The sequence below is a fragment of the Lytechinus variegatus genome, chromosome 8 (genome assembly GCF_018143015.1).
Source record: "Lytechinus variegatus isolate NC3 chromosome 8, Lvar_3.0, whole genome shotgun sequence".
NCBI classification, from domain to species: Eukaryota; Metazoa; Echinodermata; class Echinoidea; order Temnopleuroida; family Toxopneustidae; genus Lytechinus; species Lytechinus variegatus.
The window spans coordinates 41,409,531-41,425,103 of record NC_054747.1 but is presented as its reverse complement, the minus strand read 5'-3'; the positions used below and the strand labels follow the sequence as shown (position 1 = coordinate 41,425,103).

General features: G+C 37.1%; 1 protein-coding gene across 2 annotated transcripts; it reads left to right on the top strand.

Moving 5' to 3' along the window:
* The first annotated feature begins 249 nt into the window (after window positions 1-249).
* On the top strand, window positions 250-9,834 carry LOC121420517 (transcription termination factor 4, mitochondrial-like). 2 transcript variants are annotated; one of them, XM_041615186.1, is made up of 4 exons: window positions 250-343; window positions 4,613-4,867; window positions 5,207-5,537; window positions 8,988-9,832. In XM_041615186.1, the coding sequence occupies exons 2-4, from the start codon at window positions 4,634-4,636 to the stop codon at window positions 9,458-9,460; spliced, it is 1,038 nt and encodes a 345-aa protein (XP_041471120.1). In that variant the 5' UTR covers window positions 250-343; window positions 4,613-4,633; the 3' UTR covers window positions 9,461-9,832. The 2 variants fall into 2 exon arrangements, with proteins under 2 accessions (XP_041471120.1, XP_041471119.1); XM_041615185.1 differs by having other exon boundaries at window positions 4,613-5,537; window positions 8,988-9,834.
* Window positions 9,835-15,573: the final 5,739 nt, after the last annotated feature.

Below are 15,573 nucleotides of genomic sequence, written 5' to 3'. Positions count from 1 at the left end.
AATTTCTGCATATTTATATTTTGTAGGTATTTGTGTATTTATGGTGAAAGTTTGGTGAATTTTATTGGAATAATGTGTTTGATATGATCAAATTCATGAAAAGTGTTCGGTAATACGATCCACTACCATACCAGGCCAGGCGCTAGCCGGACCATATACCGGCCCGAAGCTCCGGCGATCGAGGCGGCGACCGTCATCAGGCTTGCCCGCTAGCATAGCACTAGAGCTAGAGTAGACTACATTGTAGAAGGGAACAAACCCTGAAGACGGATTGATTCCTTGTTCAGCTTGAGCTCCCAAGCCAGGGCTGAGGACCTGATCAGCAGGCGACGAATGATGAAAGGTACCGTATCTAACGTTAATTTCTAACATTTGACGATACCGTACCGGTAACACGCTGGTCGCTGTCTAACTCTAAGTTGATTGATTTACGCCATGAGAAGTGTGACTGACACCCAGACTGACAGAATTGCGTGTGCCAGTGGCCCACGCAATTCTGTCGCACAAGTACTGAAGTAGTGAATGAGGGTTATCAAGATTTCATGATTTTTATGATCTTCACAGCCAAGTCCTTTGGGATGGCATCATTAGTGAGGCCTTCCAGATAGAGCAGGGAGTGAGACAAGGAGGAGTCCTATCTCCACTCCTCTACTCGGTATTCATCGACGACCTGATGAAAGTCCTCCGGGAAAAGAACTTAGGATGCAAACTTCTGGATAGGTACTCCGGCCTCCTTGTCCTAGCAGATGACGTCGCACTGATCAGCTCATCACCAAGTGAATTACAAGAGATGTTGAATGTTACCAACAGCTATTCCCAAAGATGGAGGTACAAGATCAACCCTAATAAAAGCTGTGTAGTACCTTTCAACAATAAGGGTAAACATGCAATTCAGCTCCCGTCATGGAATCTTGGAAATGACACAGTACCAACATCTTCCCGTCATCCACATCTTGGCATCATAAAATCAAGTGACAAGAGAGACCCAACAGAAAAGATCATCTCGAAAGGCTTACACACTTTCTATGCACTTACAGGAAGTGGAGCATACACAGGAGGCCTTCTACCACAACACTGTGCATCCCTGTGGAAGGTTTATTGCATCCCTCGTATGCTCTATGGAGCAGCTGTAGTACACCTCACGAAAGGAATGGAGAAAAGACTTGATCAGTAGAGGCGCACGGCCAATATTGGAGACTGTCTCCAATGTGGGAGATTATCTCCAATATCAGAGACTTTTGTAAAGAATTTGGGTATCCAATTTCAGAGACAGTCTCCAGTTTTGGAGACTAATTTCCTTTGTTTACATTTGCGGCAAGAGGATTACCTTGGCGGCAAATAAAAATGTGATAAGCAGATTCCTCATGAAAAATTACCCCTTTTCACCGTCTACTTTAAAAATTCACCGTCTACTTTTGTTTTGATAAGGATTTTTGTTGTCAATCACACACAAAACAAATGGGCTTCTGACCTCGGTGAGACAAAATTTTGGGTGGAAAAAATCATGCTTTTGTTGGTGTTGTTTCTTTTGTCCTTTTGCAAAGGAAGTCTCCAATGTGGGAGATTGTCTCCCCTATTGGAGAGAGTCTCCCATATCGGCCGTGCGCCTCTACTGTTGATCAGGCACAACATCAGCTGTTCAAGCAAATCCTTGGTCTGCCTAGAACAGCAGCAGATGAGGTTGTCTTCCTTCTCACTGGGCTCCTTCCTCTTCGTTCTCAAGTTGACCTTGAGAAGCTCCTCCTGATTGGACAAGCACTGGACCTCCCCCACACTAGATTTGAGTAGGTTCTATAGGACTCTTCTACATGCTGTAGCCAAGACTACTCCCACTATCAAGTCCTGGCAGCTCATCTTAGACAAGTATAATCTCCCTGACCTTCACTCTCTTCTGCTCAAACCCATCTCCTACATCACTTGGAAGAAGATCTCAAATAGGGCAGTTACAAACAAGGTTAAAGATGAGGTACTGGCTGCAATTGAGTCAAAATCTACTCTTTCGTTGTGGAGGAACATAGATCTACCAGCGGCAAACACACTATACCCCAGCTCCAGTAGCTCCCAGTTCCTAAGACGGGCTGTTGTCATCAGGTCACAGTTAGTGAGTCAGACGTACCCAACTCAGTGCAGGCTCGTCTTGATAAAGAAGGCTACTTCTCCAACTTGTCGCCTATGTCATCAAGGTGATGAAGACACCATCCACTTCATAGCTAGATGCCATATGTTTGACACTCAGCGTGATGAACTTCAAGAAGAAGTCAGAAATTTAGGCCTTCCTGCATCGATCTGCTCCTTATTTTCCCAAGACTGCTGTGAAGACTATGCTAAATCCATTCTATTACCTGTCCATCCAAAACTATCTTCTTCCATGCATGACAAGCTGACCACTAAACTCTTACTCTTCCTGCACAAAATCCACATCTCTCGTACCTCCTTTCTCTCTTCTCTCTCTTGAATGTGTATTAAATTGTACTGTATCACCGATACTACTCTGTGGAAGTGCTTTGTGCCCTTATAATCATTTATGCAACAATACAGCAACCAGCTGTAGATCTCCGGGATCAGCGGAGGAAGAAGAAGAAGAAGATAGGCTTAGTTAGTAATGAGAATGGCACAGGAGCCAAACTGTGGAGAATTTTGTTTGCAAGATGTTTGTCAGAGTGCCATATTTGGAAATAGAGCTCGCAGCTCAGCCTCAAGTTCAAGTCAAATGATGATGGTCGCCGTAAAGACTAGGCCCCTAGAAAAGTAAAAAAAAAAAAAGACGAGTCTGCGCACCAGAAACAATTTTTAAAATTTGAGTGAAGATTCATTAAATTAACATGAATTTCTAATTTTCTTTCACAAAATCTTTCAGATAATATTAAATGTTCCTTATTATTATGAGTAAGTGTACCACATATCTCGTAAAAATTTTAAAGAAATAATATTTATACTTTTTATAGCCTAGCCTAGGATTTTCTTTGAAAAAACCTTAGGAGGTCATTTTCAGATTGAAAAAAAAATGGTAGCACTACCCCATGTCTTCGCACCCATTCACCGGTCACCTTACACATGATTCAGGGATTTCGATTAGTGCATGTTTAGGCCATCACATGAAATGCCCAAAATTCATTATTTTCCCACCATTTTGAGTCAGATTTTTAGAATTAATATCTATCAACAGGGACTGTGCAGACTTAGCCTAGGGGAACTTGCCATACATGTTGAATGAAGCTGAACTTCTGTTTTGAAGTGAAAATGAAATTCAATTGTGACTGAAGTGTGTCTGAGTGTGGAAATCGGACAATAATAATCAGATCGAGCTGAGCTGTGGCTGTGCTGTGTTGATTCTTTTGGTGGCTATGCACAGTCAAGTGTGCAGTTGTTTTCATTCAGTCTAAACTTTGTTTAGGCCTTGTCTAGTATATAAGGAATTCATTATTGCCTGAAAAATACCTGAGGCTGGGCTGTGTCTTGGATCGAAATCCATGCTCAGTTTATTAGAATTTAGCTTATTTTATTTTTGCTAATTTTTCTGCAATTATACAATTTTTTAAAAATAAAAGTAACAAAGTTAAGAATCTTGACTTAAGATAAAATAATACCATTACCAGTTGTTGTAACGACTAGCCAGGAGGCTCCTAGAGAGTAAAAATCATTTACTAATGTGTGCTTACTCTCCACAGAGCCAGGAATTGTGTCCCATTCATGTGCGTGAACCGCGAAAAAAAATTAAACTTTCGCTCCCAAGATTTCTACTTCTAAAAGATCCAGCCCTAAATCATGAAAATGGGATACAACTTCATTTTTGACATTTCTACGATATCGATTTCATTTTTAAACAAGAATTCATTAAAAAAAGAAATAATAATATTATGAAAAGACGGGGAAAACTTGCGTGATGTTTATGTCGCCATCTTGTTTCTTTTTGTTCTCTGCCAATGTTACCCTACAAATTTCAACCAAGTTAATGTTTTTGAAATGCCATCATAATTTAAATTAAATAGATCTAGTCATGACACTTTTAGGGTAATGAAGTGACCCTGATCAATTCAGGTGGTTGTAGGGGCACATCCAGCCCATGCCCTCCTTTTTGAAAGGCGCAAAAAATATTTTCTATTATGCATAGTCATATGCAGGGGTTTCTTTTTTTTTTGCTCATTAAATTTTTCCTGTACAAAAATGGCGTGCCCCTCCCCACTTTCATAATCCTGGATCTGTCCCTGGATAAGTTTCAGGTCACGATCAAGGTAGGTCATTTGAGGTCATCAAACTTTATAGTATTTTAATATCAAATGAATTTTCAGGAGTGAAAAATTGTTCTTTGCTAAGTACATGTAGTTTTCAAAGTCGGCAACTCGGCTCTACCAAGTTCTGTATTGAATCACATAATTCAGTTGAGACTGCGAGAGACGTTGAAATTTAGAGTCACTTTTCCAAAAGATACATTACAACCCAAAGAGTGTACAATCACATAGGGCACAAAATACTTGACACCAGTGAAAAGCACATTGGGGTAAATGAACGCAGCATCCAAGGCCATCATATCGGATTCATTTAATCCTTGGGTGTCAGTTCAGTGTGATTAAAGAGATTTACCATTTTCTTTTTGTTTCTTTCATTGATGCAGGATGAAGTAAAGACAATCATCATGGCTGGTACTAGATATTTGGCTTCACCTGTCCTTCTGAAACAGATTCTGTTCTGTGGAGAGCTGCGGAGACATGTCCTCTTTCCATTGAAGTCAAGACAGCAAGGAACTATTTTATCAAGTCACATCCATCATTCTACAATGGGAAGACTATGCTCTGGTGGCACTTCTACTGAGGTAATAGGAAACCTGTTCCTGTCAAGAAAGAGGAGGGTGTGTTCCCCTGATGTAGGGGTGAGTTATCCATTTCCATTAAATCTTCAAACTTCTGTATTTTGCAAAGTTTGGAATACAAAGTGTGAACTCCACGATGCAGCCCCTTTTTCTTCAGATATCATTAGCACCAGTCTAAGTAGCACTGATGTCAAGTCCAAAGTAATTACTCTCATAGAAACTGAAGATGATTTGGACATCTTTATGAGCCAAGTCACATCAGAATTGAATTTATCAGAAACTTCAACAACATCTATGCAGATTCTCAGACCCCTGGTTCAAAAGCTTGTCAGTATGGATTGTGATTGCAGAGGCATATCTGCAATGCTAGTAGCTAATCCTGGGATATTATCTGTACAGATGGATAGACTTCTTGGCAACATTGATTATCTTCATGTGCTTGGATTGAACTACAGACAATTATTGAAGACCCTTGATAGAAACGCAAGGTTGGGGAAGGCATCGCTTCAGAATCTTCAGAGCAGAGTCAAACAGCTCAGGAAGCTTGGGTTTGTGGAAGGGCAACTACAGAGGTTGATTGCTGATTGGCCACACGTACTGACCATGGGTAGTGTCCAGTTGAATGCTGTGGTCAAGTTACTGATGGAGAAGTGCAGATTCCCCAGGGCGGAAGTCTTGACCATATTATCAGACAGTCCAGCAGTCTTGAAAGAAGACCTACAGAGTATTGGTAAGATTTGTTAAGTCAATGTATTTCTTGCTGATGTGGTTTACAGTACACCATGTGGAGTGTTATAGAAACAGTGGATAGAAGAAGTGGATAGGCGAGAAAGTGGAGATTTGAGAATAGAGTATTCTTTCTTGAAAATAGTCCTGAAAAGGACTGTAAACCAGAAGGAATGTTGAGTGAGAACAGCTTGAGTAGTAGAGCTGATGAGGAGATGCTGGCTTGAGTCGGAGAGTAGAGATGATGAGTAGTAGAGAGACTCGACGTTTCGGACAGGTTGACTGTCCGTCTTCAGGACAGTCACTACTCATCATCTCTACTCGCCGACTCAAGCCAGCATCTCATCAGCTCTACTACTCAAGCTGTTCTCACTCAACATTCCGTCTGGTTTACAGTCCTTTTCAGGACTATTTTCAAGAAAGAATACTCTATTCTCAAATCTCGACTTTCTCGCCTATCCACTTCTTCTCTTCTTCTATCCACTGTTTCTATAACACTCCACATGGTGTACCGTAAACCACATCAGCAATTGTACATGCCACCATGCAAACCTTCAAACAACAATGTATTTCTGTTACCCTACTCCAGTAGTGGTTCTTACCAGATTAATACCATGTCACAGGCCTCGTTGTTGGTATATGATAGTAAAACCATCCAAAGTATTGCATCCAACACCTCTCCCTTCCCCCTCTCCATTGTATTTCCTTCCCTCATGTAGCTTCTTCCTGATTATCAATCAACACAGGGCTCGACACCAGCGGTGGTCCAAGGGTCCCAGACCGGTAAAAATCGCTGTCGGGCCAGTAGATTTTCAGAAATAGGAAGATTTACTGGTCCGACATGACCAGTCAAAAATATCATTGTCGGGCCAGTAATTTTTCAAAAAATAGCAAGATTTAAGGGTCTGACATGACCAGTGATAAAAACCATTGTTGGGCCAATAACTTTTCCAGAAATGGTCAAATTCACTGCAAACCATTCCCTACGTTAAATTCTGCCATTCACACACAGAATACACACAGAATGAATCACACGCGTTACTATAGCATACAGTGCACATTTAGCCAGCCACACAACCCACATGGTAAATTCTCTACTCACTGCGCGAACGAAGCTTGGCTAAACTCTGGCAGAAATCTCTCAAAGAACTGTCTAAATTCACAGTTCATACTCATGGAAGGCTCTTATAAATATAATGTCCATATTTCCTAAAAATTGGAGTAACTCTGTCATTTGTAAGCAGTAAAAGGAGAAATTTTCACTTCTGTTTTGGTTCAAACAGATCGGGTTTCGGGTGATATTGTCTGAATACATAATAGCCCCACATATGCATTTATGTGTGTGTTCTGTGTTGATACACTTGGTTTCTGACTTTCTTTCGTAGCTATTTTAATTGAGCCAAAAAGAAATTGTTATTTTATGACTTTTAGCTTTCTTCCTCTGTTTTCTTCCTATCTTTCTTTCCTTCTTTCTTTTCAATCTTTGTTTCTTTCATTTTTTTCTTTTTACTGTCTGTCTTTTTTAATTTCCCTTTTTTTCTTTAATTCGTTCTTTCATTCTTTCTATCCTTTTAAAAAATGTTTTTCTCTATTTCTTTTTCTCTCTCTCTTTTTCTTTCTTTCTTTCTTTCTTTCTTTCTTTCTTTCTTTCTTTCTTTCTTTCTTTCTTTCTTTCTTTCTTTCTTTCTTTCTTTCTTTCTTTCTTTCTTTCTTTCTTTCTTTCTTTCTTTCTTTCTTTCTTTCTTTCTTTCTTTCTTCCTTCCTTCCTTCCTTCCTTCCTTCCTTTCTTTTTTTGATATTTTCTTTCTTTAATTCCTGAGGCCATCCATCCTATATTCATCTCTTCTTCCTTTCTTTCCTTAATCTTTTTACCCTTTTCTTTCCTTCATTCCTTCCTCTCTTTCTTTTGTTCTTCTTTCCATCCCTTTTTTTACCCTTCCTTTTTTTATTGCATCTTCTTTCTTTCCTTTACTGCTTTCTGGATTTGTTTTTTCTTTCTGTATTGCTTGCTTCATTTCTTTTCTTCATTTCTTTTTTCTTTTCTTTCTTTATTTATTTATTTTTGTTCCTTCTTTATTCCTTCCTTCCTTTCCTTCTTTAGTTCTTTCTCTTTTTTCATTCCTTCACATCTCTCCTTTCTTTACCTTTTCTTTTTTCCTCCTTCCTTCCTGTTATTCTTTTTTTCTTTGTTTCTGTCTTGCTTTCTTTTTGTCAGTCATTCCTTCATTTTATTATTTTTTTTGGGGGGGCCTGGGAATGAAAGGCTAGAAAAATAAACTTGCGCCTTTTTTTTAATGTTTTCTTTATTTTGGGGGACCAGTAGATTTTAGGTTCGGACCAGTAAAAATTTGAAAAACTGGGTATCTACTGGTCCGACAAGAATAGGTTGGACCAGTAGGAAAAAATGGGTTAGTGTGGAGCCCTGCCAAACTTATTAAAAAATCAGTCCTTGTTCCTTGATTCCTGTTTTCTCATCAAAAATATTATAGCATAGGATATGTGTATGGTAGAAAAGGTAACAATCCTCTTTTTGAAAAGAAGGTTGGTCAATTATACAGTAACTGACACTGACTCTAAACTGACTTAGGGTATGTCATTGGAAGTAACATAAAAGCTTTCGACAGTCTGGGTCAGCTTTGGCATTGTAACTAGCATTAGAGCTTTGGACAGTCTGGGTCAGCTTTGGCATTGTAACTAGCATTAGAGCTTTGGACAGTCTGGGTCAGCTTTGGCATTGTAACTAGCATTAGAGCTTTGGACAGTCTGGATCAACTTTGGCATTGTAACTAGCATTAGAGCTTTGGATGGTCTCGGTCAGCTTTGGCATTGTAACTAGCATTAGAGCTTTGGACAGTCTGGGTCAGCTTTGGCATTGTAACTAGCATTAGAGCTTTGGACAGTCTGGGTCAGCTTTGGCATTGTAACTAGCATTAGAGCTTTGGACAGTCTGGGTCAGCTTTGGCATTGTAACTAGCATTAGAGCTTTGGACAGTCTGGGTCAGCTTTGGCATTGTAACTAGCATTAGAGCTTTGGACAGTCTGGGTCAGCTTTGGCATTGTAACTAGCAGAGCTTTGGACGGTCTGGGTCAGCTTTGGCATTGTAACTAGCATTAGAGCTTTGGACAGTCTGGGTCAGCTTTGGCATTGTAACTAGCATTAGAGCTTTGGACAGTCTGGGTCAGCTTTGGCATTGTAACTAGCATTAGAGCTTTGGACGGTCTGGGTCAGCTTTGGCATTGTAACTAGCATTAGAGCTTTGGACAGTCTGGGTCAGCTTTGGCATTGTAACTAGCATTAGAGCTTTGGACAGTCTGGGTCAGCTTTGGCATTGTAACTAGCATTAGAGCTTTGGACAGTCTGGGTCAGCTTTGGCATTGTAACTAGCATTAGAGAGCAAAACATTCTTTTGATAAACCTGCACAATTACCGTTTACATACATTTTTTTCTTACAGAACTTGGTTTCCAGTATTGCTACTTCAGGATGGGTATCCAGAACAACTCCGAGATGACCCAAGCCAAGATCTTTAAGTACTCCCTTGATCACCTACGCTGCAGACACCTTCTCCTTGAGAGACTAGGTCTGTATGCTCCACCCAATAATAGAGGGCACTTTGCAACAAAGAACCCAAGCTTGTCAAGGATCATTGATAGCTCTGATGGAAGGTTTACAGAGAAGGTTGCCAAGATCACTATGGAAGAATATGAAGCGTTCAGCAAGATTCTCCTTGAGGAAATCAAGGTTGAACAGTTCAACAAAGATCATCTTGGTGGAGGAAATCTTGATGAGTTCACAGATGAAGACAGCCATTATGATGATAGTGAGGATAGTATTGACTCTGATAGTGAGTTTTGGGATACAGATGATACTGTCTCTCAAACGCAACCATTTGACTTTGACAAAGTTGATTACAGAAAGAAAAGGTGATGGGTTTTATCATTTGAACTTTCCTGAATCTGCACCAGGTATAATCATGGAGCAAAAAATTAACCATTAATGCGGCAACCTGACACAACTGAGTAAAGTTTTTTCAAAAACTTCCCTTTGACAGTTTATTTAGTAAATTTCCTTTCCTTTGTTAAAGGGAACCAAAATATAGGGAGAAAATATCTCTTATCAGAAAGAATAAAATGAGAGAATAAATCTGAAACTTGTTTTATCAAAATTGGTTCTAAAATAAGTGAGTTATGGAAGTTTGAAAACTTGTTTCTATGGGGATCCTCAAATTGGCAAACGTGCTTCAAAATGGCCGATTTTGTGGACAAATCTCCATTTGTTTCGTACACAAATTTTCAGATTTTCATCATTATCTTTGAAATTGCATCTTGCCTCCATCTGAGCATAAGATATGTCATGGGAAAATATAATTCACATCATATATTATAGAATAAAGGGGAAAATCTGATAATTTGTGTACAAAACAAATGGAGAGTTGTCCAAAAAAAGCAATTTCGAAGCACGTTTGCCGATTTGAAGATCCACATAGAACTTTTTAAAAGTCTATGACTTCCTTATATCATAACCGAATTTGATAAAACTTATGTTATATTGTACCTCTCATTTTACTCTTTCCAATAAGATTGCTTCTCTTGAGTTTTGGTTTCCTTTAATTGATAATCAAAACAAGATTTGCCCCAAAGTGTCTTTAGTCTTGTCACCCAAGCAATTTCTTTTAGAAGGTGACACCAAGGTATTCATAGTTCCTTGGTGACACCAAGGTATTCATAGTTCCTTGGTGACACCAAGGTATTCATAGTTCCTTGGTGACACCAAGGTATTCATAATTCCTGAAAATTCAGTTTTAATCAAAGCAGCATAAAACTGTAAACAACTATTTACAATTGGAGGTGAAATTTATGATATTTTGAAGTTTCTTTTTCTTTCACAAAATAGTGATATGCACAACATAGTTGATGTGCATAGAGAGTGGATGATTCATGTATGATCATTCAGTATTTATATTGTATTTATATGAAATATTCGTTGACAGATATGGCACATGATTTAGACAATTATGACATTTGCGCTTGATCAAAGTTAAACCATACGATACATTATTAAAGTCATGTATTTGAAATGTTTCATGTCATTAGTTCCCTCATTCGCATTTCAGCCCCTCTTGTGCATATAGCTGTGAAATTAAGTGATACTTTACGTCATTACTTTGTAAAATGACATTCAAATTTGATGAAGTGTTGAACATGAACTGCAAAATGCATGTTATTTTACTTTATTCAAATTAACTTCGTTGGAGTGGGTTTTACTTACATTAAGGTAGCATAAATACATGGTTGTGGTACACCAATAGCCTTCCTGTATACTTGGGTTAAAATCAACTGTCACATCTCTTTACTCTTTTATCGCTTGTTATAACTGAGACCAAAAAGTCTACCACTGAGGATGTTTCTATAGAACTTGTTGCCAAAGAAGAATAAATGGATTACCTTTTTTCTCTCCCATGATGTGTGAAAAGCTTCTAAAGCTACACACAACTCATGCATTAATTTCTTTAGTAAAATGCTCAATATTTGAGATTGTGACTGTGCTGACAAATCATTTCTTTTCATATTTTCTAAATAGGCTACGCTGCAGAGAAAATTTGTACTAGTAATTGTTTGCAATTAGGGAGTTATATTCATGAGTTTCATATTTTCCAATGATAATATGAACATAATTCAGAACAGAGAAGCACAGGAAATAAAATTTCTTAGCATGAGAAGTGAAGTGGGTAGCAGTAGGACACCCTCCATATGCAGTGCCCAGCAAAATCAAGAGGATTTAGGAAAAGATGACATGATATTTGCTTTTTATTGTGTGTATTGCCATTTAAAAGATCTTTTCAGTATATACCACTAATCAAATTAGAAAATCTGTCCAAACATTCAAATTGTTAAAGATTTTATTGTTAGCAAAAATAAATAATGTATTTGTGCTGCCTTGATCACTCATACTTTGTTTCATTATCATGGAGGTAAAATAAACTGACTGTGCTCTTTTTAAGAAACCCATTTATGCTCAGCTTCTCTGGGTATATTTTCATTGTTATCATATTTTGGGGGCATAAGCTCCACAACTATCATTGTTATCTTCATTTTCGTTTGTGATAATCATTATCATTGCAAGACATTCATCTTTTCTTTGAGATCTAAACTCTCTTTTTAAACCCACTTGTGACATTTTACTCTCAACTCAGAATTCTCCTGTAAGAAAATTCTTAGACATGCCTTCAGTTGTGGTAATGATCTCCTATTGAGTTTTACCAGGATTCAATGAAATTGTCACCCAAGTGTTTTATATTAATATAAAAAAAATGTCAATTGGACTTGGTTCTGTTAGAAAATGTGTAATTGCTTGCAGATTGGGAAGATAAGCAATTAAGCATGCTATTCCAACCATTTTTTTTTCCACTAGCTCTCCCACATATGAATATCTGTGTCGGATTTCTTTAGTGTGACCATTTCTCTGCTTTATTGATTTCTTTCACAAGGTTAGGCTTATTTATATACCAGATCTAGATCTACAATTATACGGTGACAATTAATCTCTGTTTGAAATGATGTTGAAATCATTATGTGCTACAAGTTCATGAATTTAGCTTTAGTTACCCCAGAAAAATGTTGATTTGAATAAACAAAGAAAAATCAAAATAGCATAATGCTGAAAATTTCATCAAAATCAGATGTAAAATAAGAAAGTTATGGCATTTCATAGTTTCACTTATTTTTCACAAAACAGTGATATGCACAAGTCAGTGACATGCAAACGCGTCAGTCGATGATGTCCATTACCCACTATTTCTTTTTTTGTTTGTTTAAATTGTACAATATTTCATTTTTTTTTACAAATTTAACAATAAGGACTAACTTGACTGAACCACATATTTAATAGACAATGCTAATTCTACATGTTCAAGGAAGAATTAATTTTTGTTTCACTTGACAATGAGGAGAAAAGTAGAACATTTCATATAACAAAATGCAAAAAGAGAGTGGATGACATCATCAGTCTCCTCATTTGCATAATGACCAGGATGTGCATATAACAGTTTTGTGAAATTAAGCGAAACTTTAAAATGTCCTTTCTTATTTTACATCAAATTTTGATAAAATTTTCAGTGTTATGCTTGTTGGATTTTTCTCTTTTTAATCAACTCAACTTTTTGTTGGGGTGGACTTGTCCTGTAAGTATCAAGTGTTTCTCATATATTACTTGTATGTTTAATGTTTCTACCTTGACTTTCAATGTGCTTTGAGCATTTTCAGAGTTTACTTGGTAATTATAAAGCAAATGAATTATTATTATAAGAAATCCCCCTTTATTGAAATTTCACCAGTTTCTCAAAGAACAACGTTCTTGTGTTATATGTTAAGTCTGAATAAAAATTGAAATAGATTTGAATTTGTACAATCTTGTGCTATTATTTGTTTGCAAAGATCAAAGGTCAAAATCTAAATGAAACCATTATAAAATTTTCTTGCTACTGTAGAAAGGAAGCTTAGAAGATGTTGTGAAGAGAAAGATGGGGAAGATTTAGTTTGTGTTTTCTGTTTCAATATTGGATGATTTTCAGGGGTAACACTTTACCCAACTTTATCCACCAAAATGTGTAAATGTTTTTTTTATGCTTTTTTAATGGCTTATGATAGACTATAGCAGTTGACTATATGAGCAGGTAATACTATCATCTTCCTCTCCTGTTTGCTTATTAAAGGGAAAGTTCACCCTAAAGAAAAGTTTGTTGTAAAAATAACAGAAAAAAATATATTATATATTTGCCAAGGTTTGAGGAAAATCTGTTTGAAATTAAGATAGGCAGGCAGCATATGTCATGATATACCGGCTACTTCGACAAATTGGCTAAGTCTGATTTTTCACTTTTATGTGATTGGTGACATCACAAGGATCAACTTTCAACTTGGTGACAAATTTCTAATGGTCATCTTGACCATGTGAGGGGTCAAAATGGGGTCAGTTTTTTGAATTGCCCCGATTGTGTCGAGTTATACATCAAATTGTTTGTCTGGTTATACTGAACAAAAAAGTGTACACAATCATATACTCTTGACCTCCCGTAAAAAAGTTATGACCGGAAATAGCAAAAGGTCAACGAACTTTCGTTACATTGTATATATGGCAAATTACACTGAAGGTGTTAAGAAAGCTATTTTCCGGGGGGTTCTTACTTTTCTTTTTCATGTTTGTACTTTTTTATTTTCGATTTTAATAAGTTCACCTTCAGAGGTCCTTATCCAGAAGATATTAGGGTCAAGACAAGGTCAGGGAAAGGTCAAAGGGTCAACATGTAGCTGAAATACCCTAAAAGCGACTAGAATCGTAGAAGTCTCATTTTTTAAGGGTTGTTTATTTTGAAAAGTCTGTATCTATAACATTAAATAAATTAAGATGCTTATTTAGGAACAAAATAGATTAACAGAGATAGACGTCAAATGCGTTTAGTGTGGTATCATGGTATTGCAAGAATACATTGAAACAACTTGACAAACCCTTGTGCCCTTATCATCTTCATGATGTAATAAGTGCAACCAGCTCTTTCCGAGTGTCTTTTTTTAAGGAAATCAATTTTAAGTTCAATTCATTTTCAATTTACTAGTCATTGATATGTAAAGAAACATTTCCTTCATTGCTTTGTCAGAATATTTCAATCAACAGAAATTATTGTATTGTAGTAGGGTATATTAAAGTGTAATACTATGTTAACAGAATAAACATTGATTGACCAGTGCCCCAGCTCCTAAGAAAGATGCATAACATTTCATTTGGATTAACTTAGGATTGCGGATTGGGCTCCAATTGCTCCTTAATTCAAAATGTGTGACGGTTATATTATTTCTGACAAAGAGGCAACATCATGCAGGCATGCGTATTGTAGAAGTGTATGTCAATTATGCTGATGTGATATATTCTGACCATTACTCGATCTCTGGAGCCAAGAAGGACTACACAATTCTGGTGTTGTGCTGTTCTGAGCTAATCATCGGGGCCGCTTTTGCATATTGTAAAGAGAAATTTATAGATTTCGTGCATACTTTTGGTCAATTATTATGTATCTTTCAGTAAAAAAAAATATGCAATTTTCTTTTACAAATTCTGGGGACCGCTGCAACCTCCGCCCGCTGCGGCATGGCCGTGGTTTACTTCAATGAAATTTGATGTGATTATTCTTTCTGGCAACATCCAGGTAGTTCACAAAGTAGGAGAAAAAAAAACGACAAAAGAACATATACCCCAGTACATGACAATATTTTCTGTTGATTGAAATATTCTGTACAAACAAATGGATGAAATGTTTCTTTACATATCAAAGATCGGTAAATTGGAAATGAAAAGAACTTGAATTGAGTTCCTAAATCAAGCAACTCGGAAAGAGCTGGTTGCACTTATAACGTCATGAAGATGATTTGATTTTTATAGGATTTGTCAAGTCGTTTCAAGGTATTCCTGCAATAAAACATGATACCACACTCAAACTATTCGAAGTCTATCACTGTTTATCTATTTTGTTCCTAAATGATCACATTCTACCCCCTTTTATCTAATGGATAATGTCTTCTTAGAGACTTTTCAAAATGAAGAACCTACTTCTAAATTCAAACCGCTTTTATAGTGTATTTTGGCTACCAATGAAAGTTTGTTGACCTCTTGACCTTTCCCTGACCTTGTCTTGACCCTTAATATCTTCTGGATAACGACTTCTGAAGATGAACTTATTAAAATGAAAAATAAAAAAGTACACACATGCAAAACAGAAAAAACGAAAATATTAGCTTTTTATCACCTTCAGTGTAATTTGCCATAAAAATATACAATGTAACGAAAGTTCGTTGACCTCTTGACATTTCCGGGCATAACTTTTTAATGGGAGGTCAAGAGTATATAGTTGTGTACACTTTTTTGTTCAGTATAGCCAGACAAACAATTTGATATATGACTCAACACAATCGGGGCAATTCCAAAAATTGACCCAATTTTGACCCCTCACATGGTCAAGATGACCATTAGAAATTTGTCACCAAGTTGGA

Coding starts and splice junctions, on each gene's coding strand:
- LOC121420517 (XM_041615185.1), top strand. CDS start 4,634: ATGGCTGGTACTAGATATTTGGCTTCACCTGTCCTTCTGAAACAGATT. Junction 5,538..8,987: donor AGAAGACCTACAGAGTATTG/GTAAGATTTGTT, acceptor TTTTTCTTACAG/AACTTGGTTTCCAGTATTGC.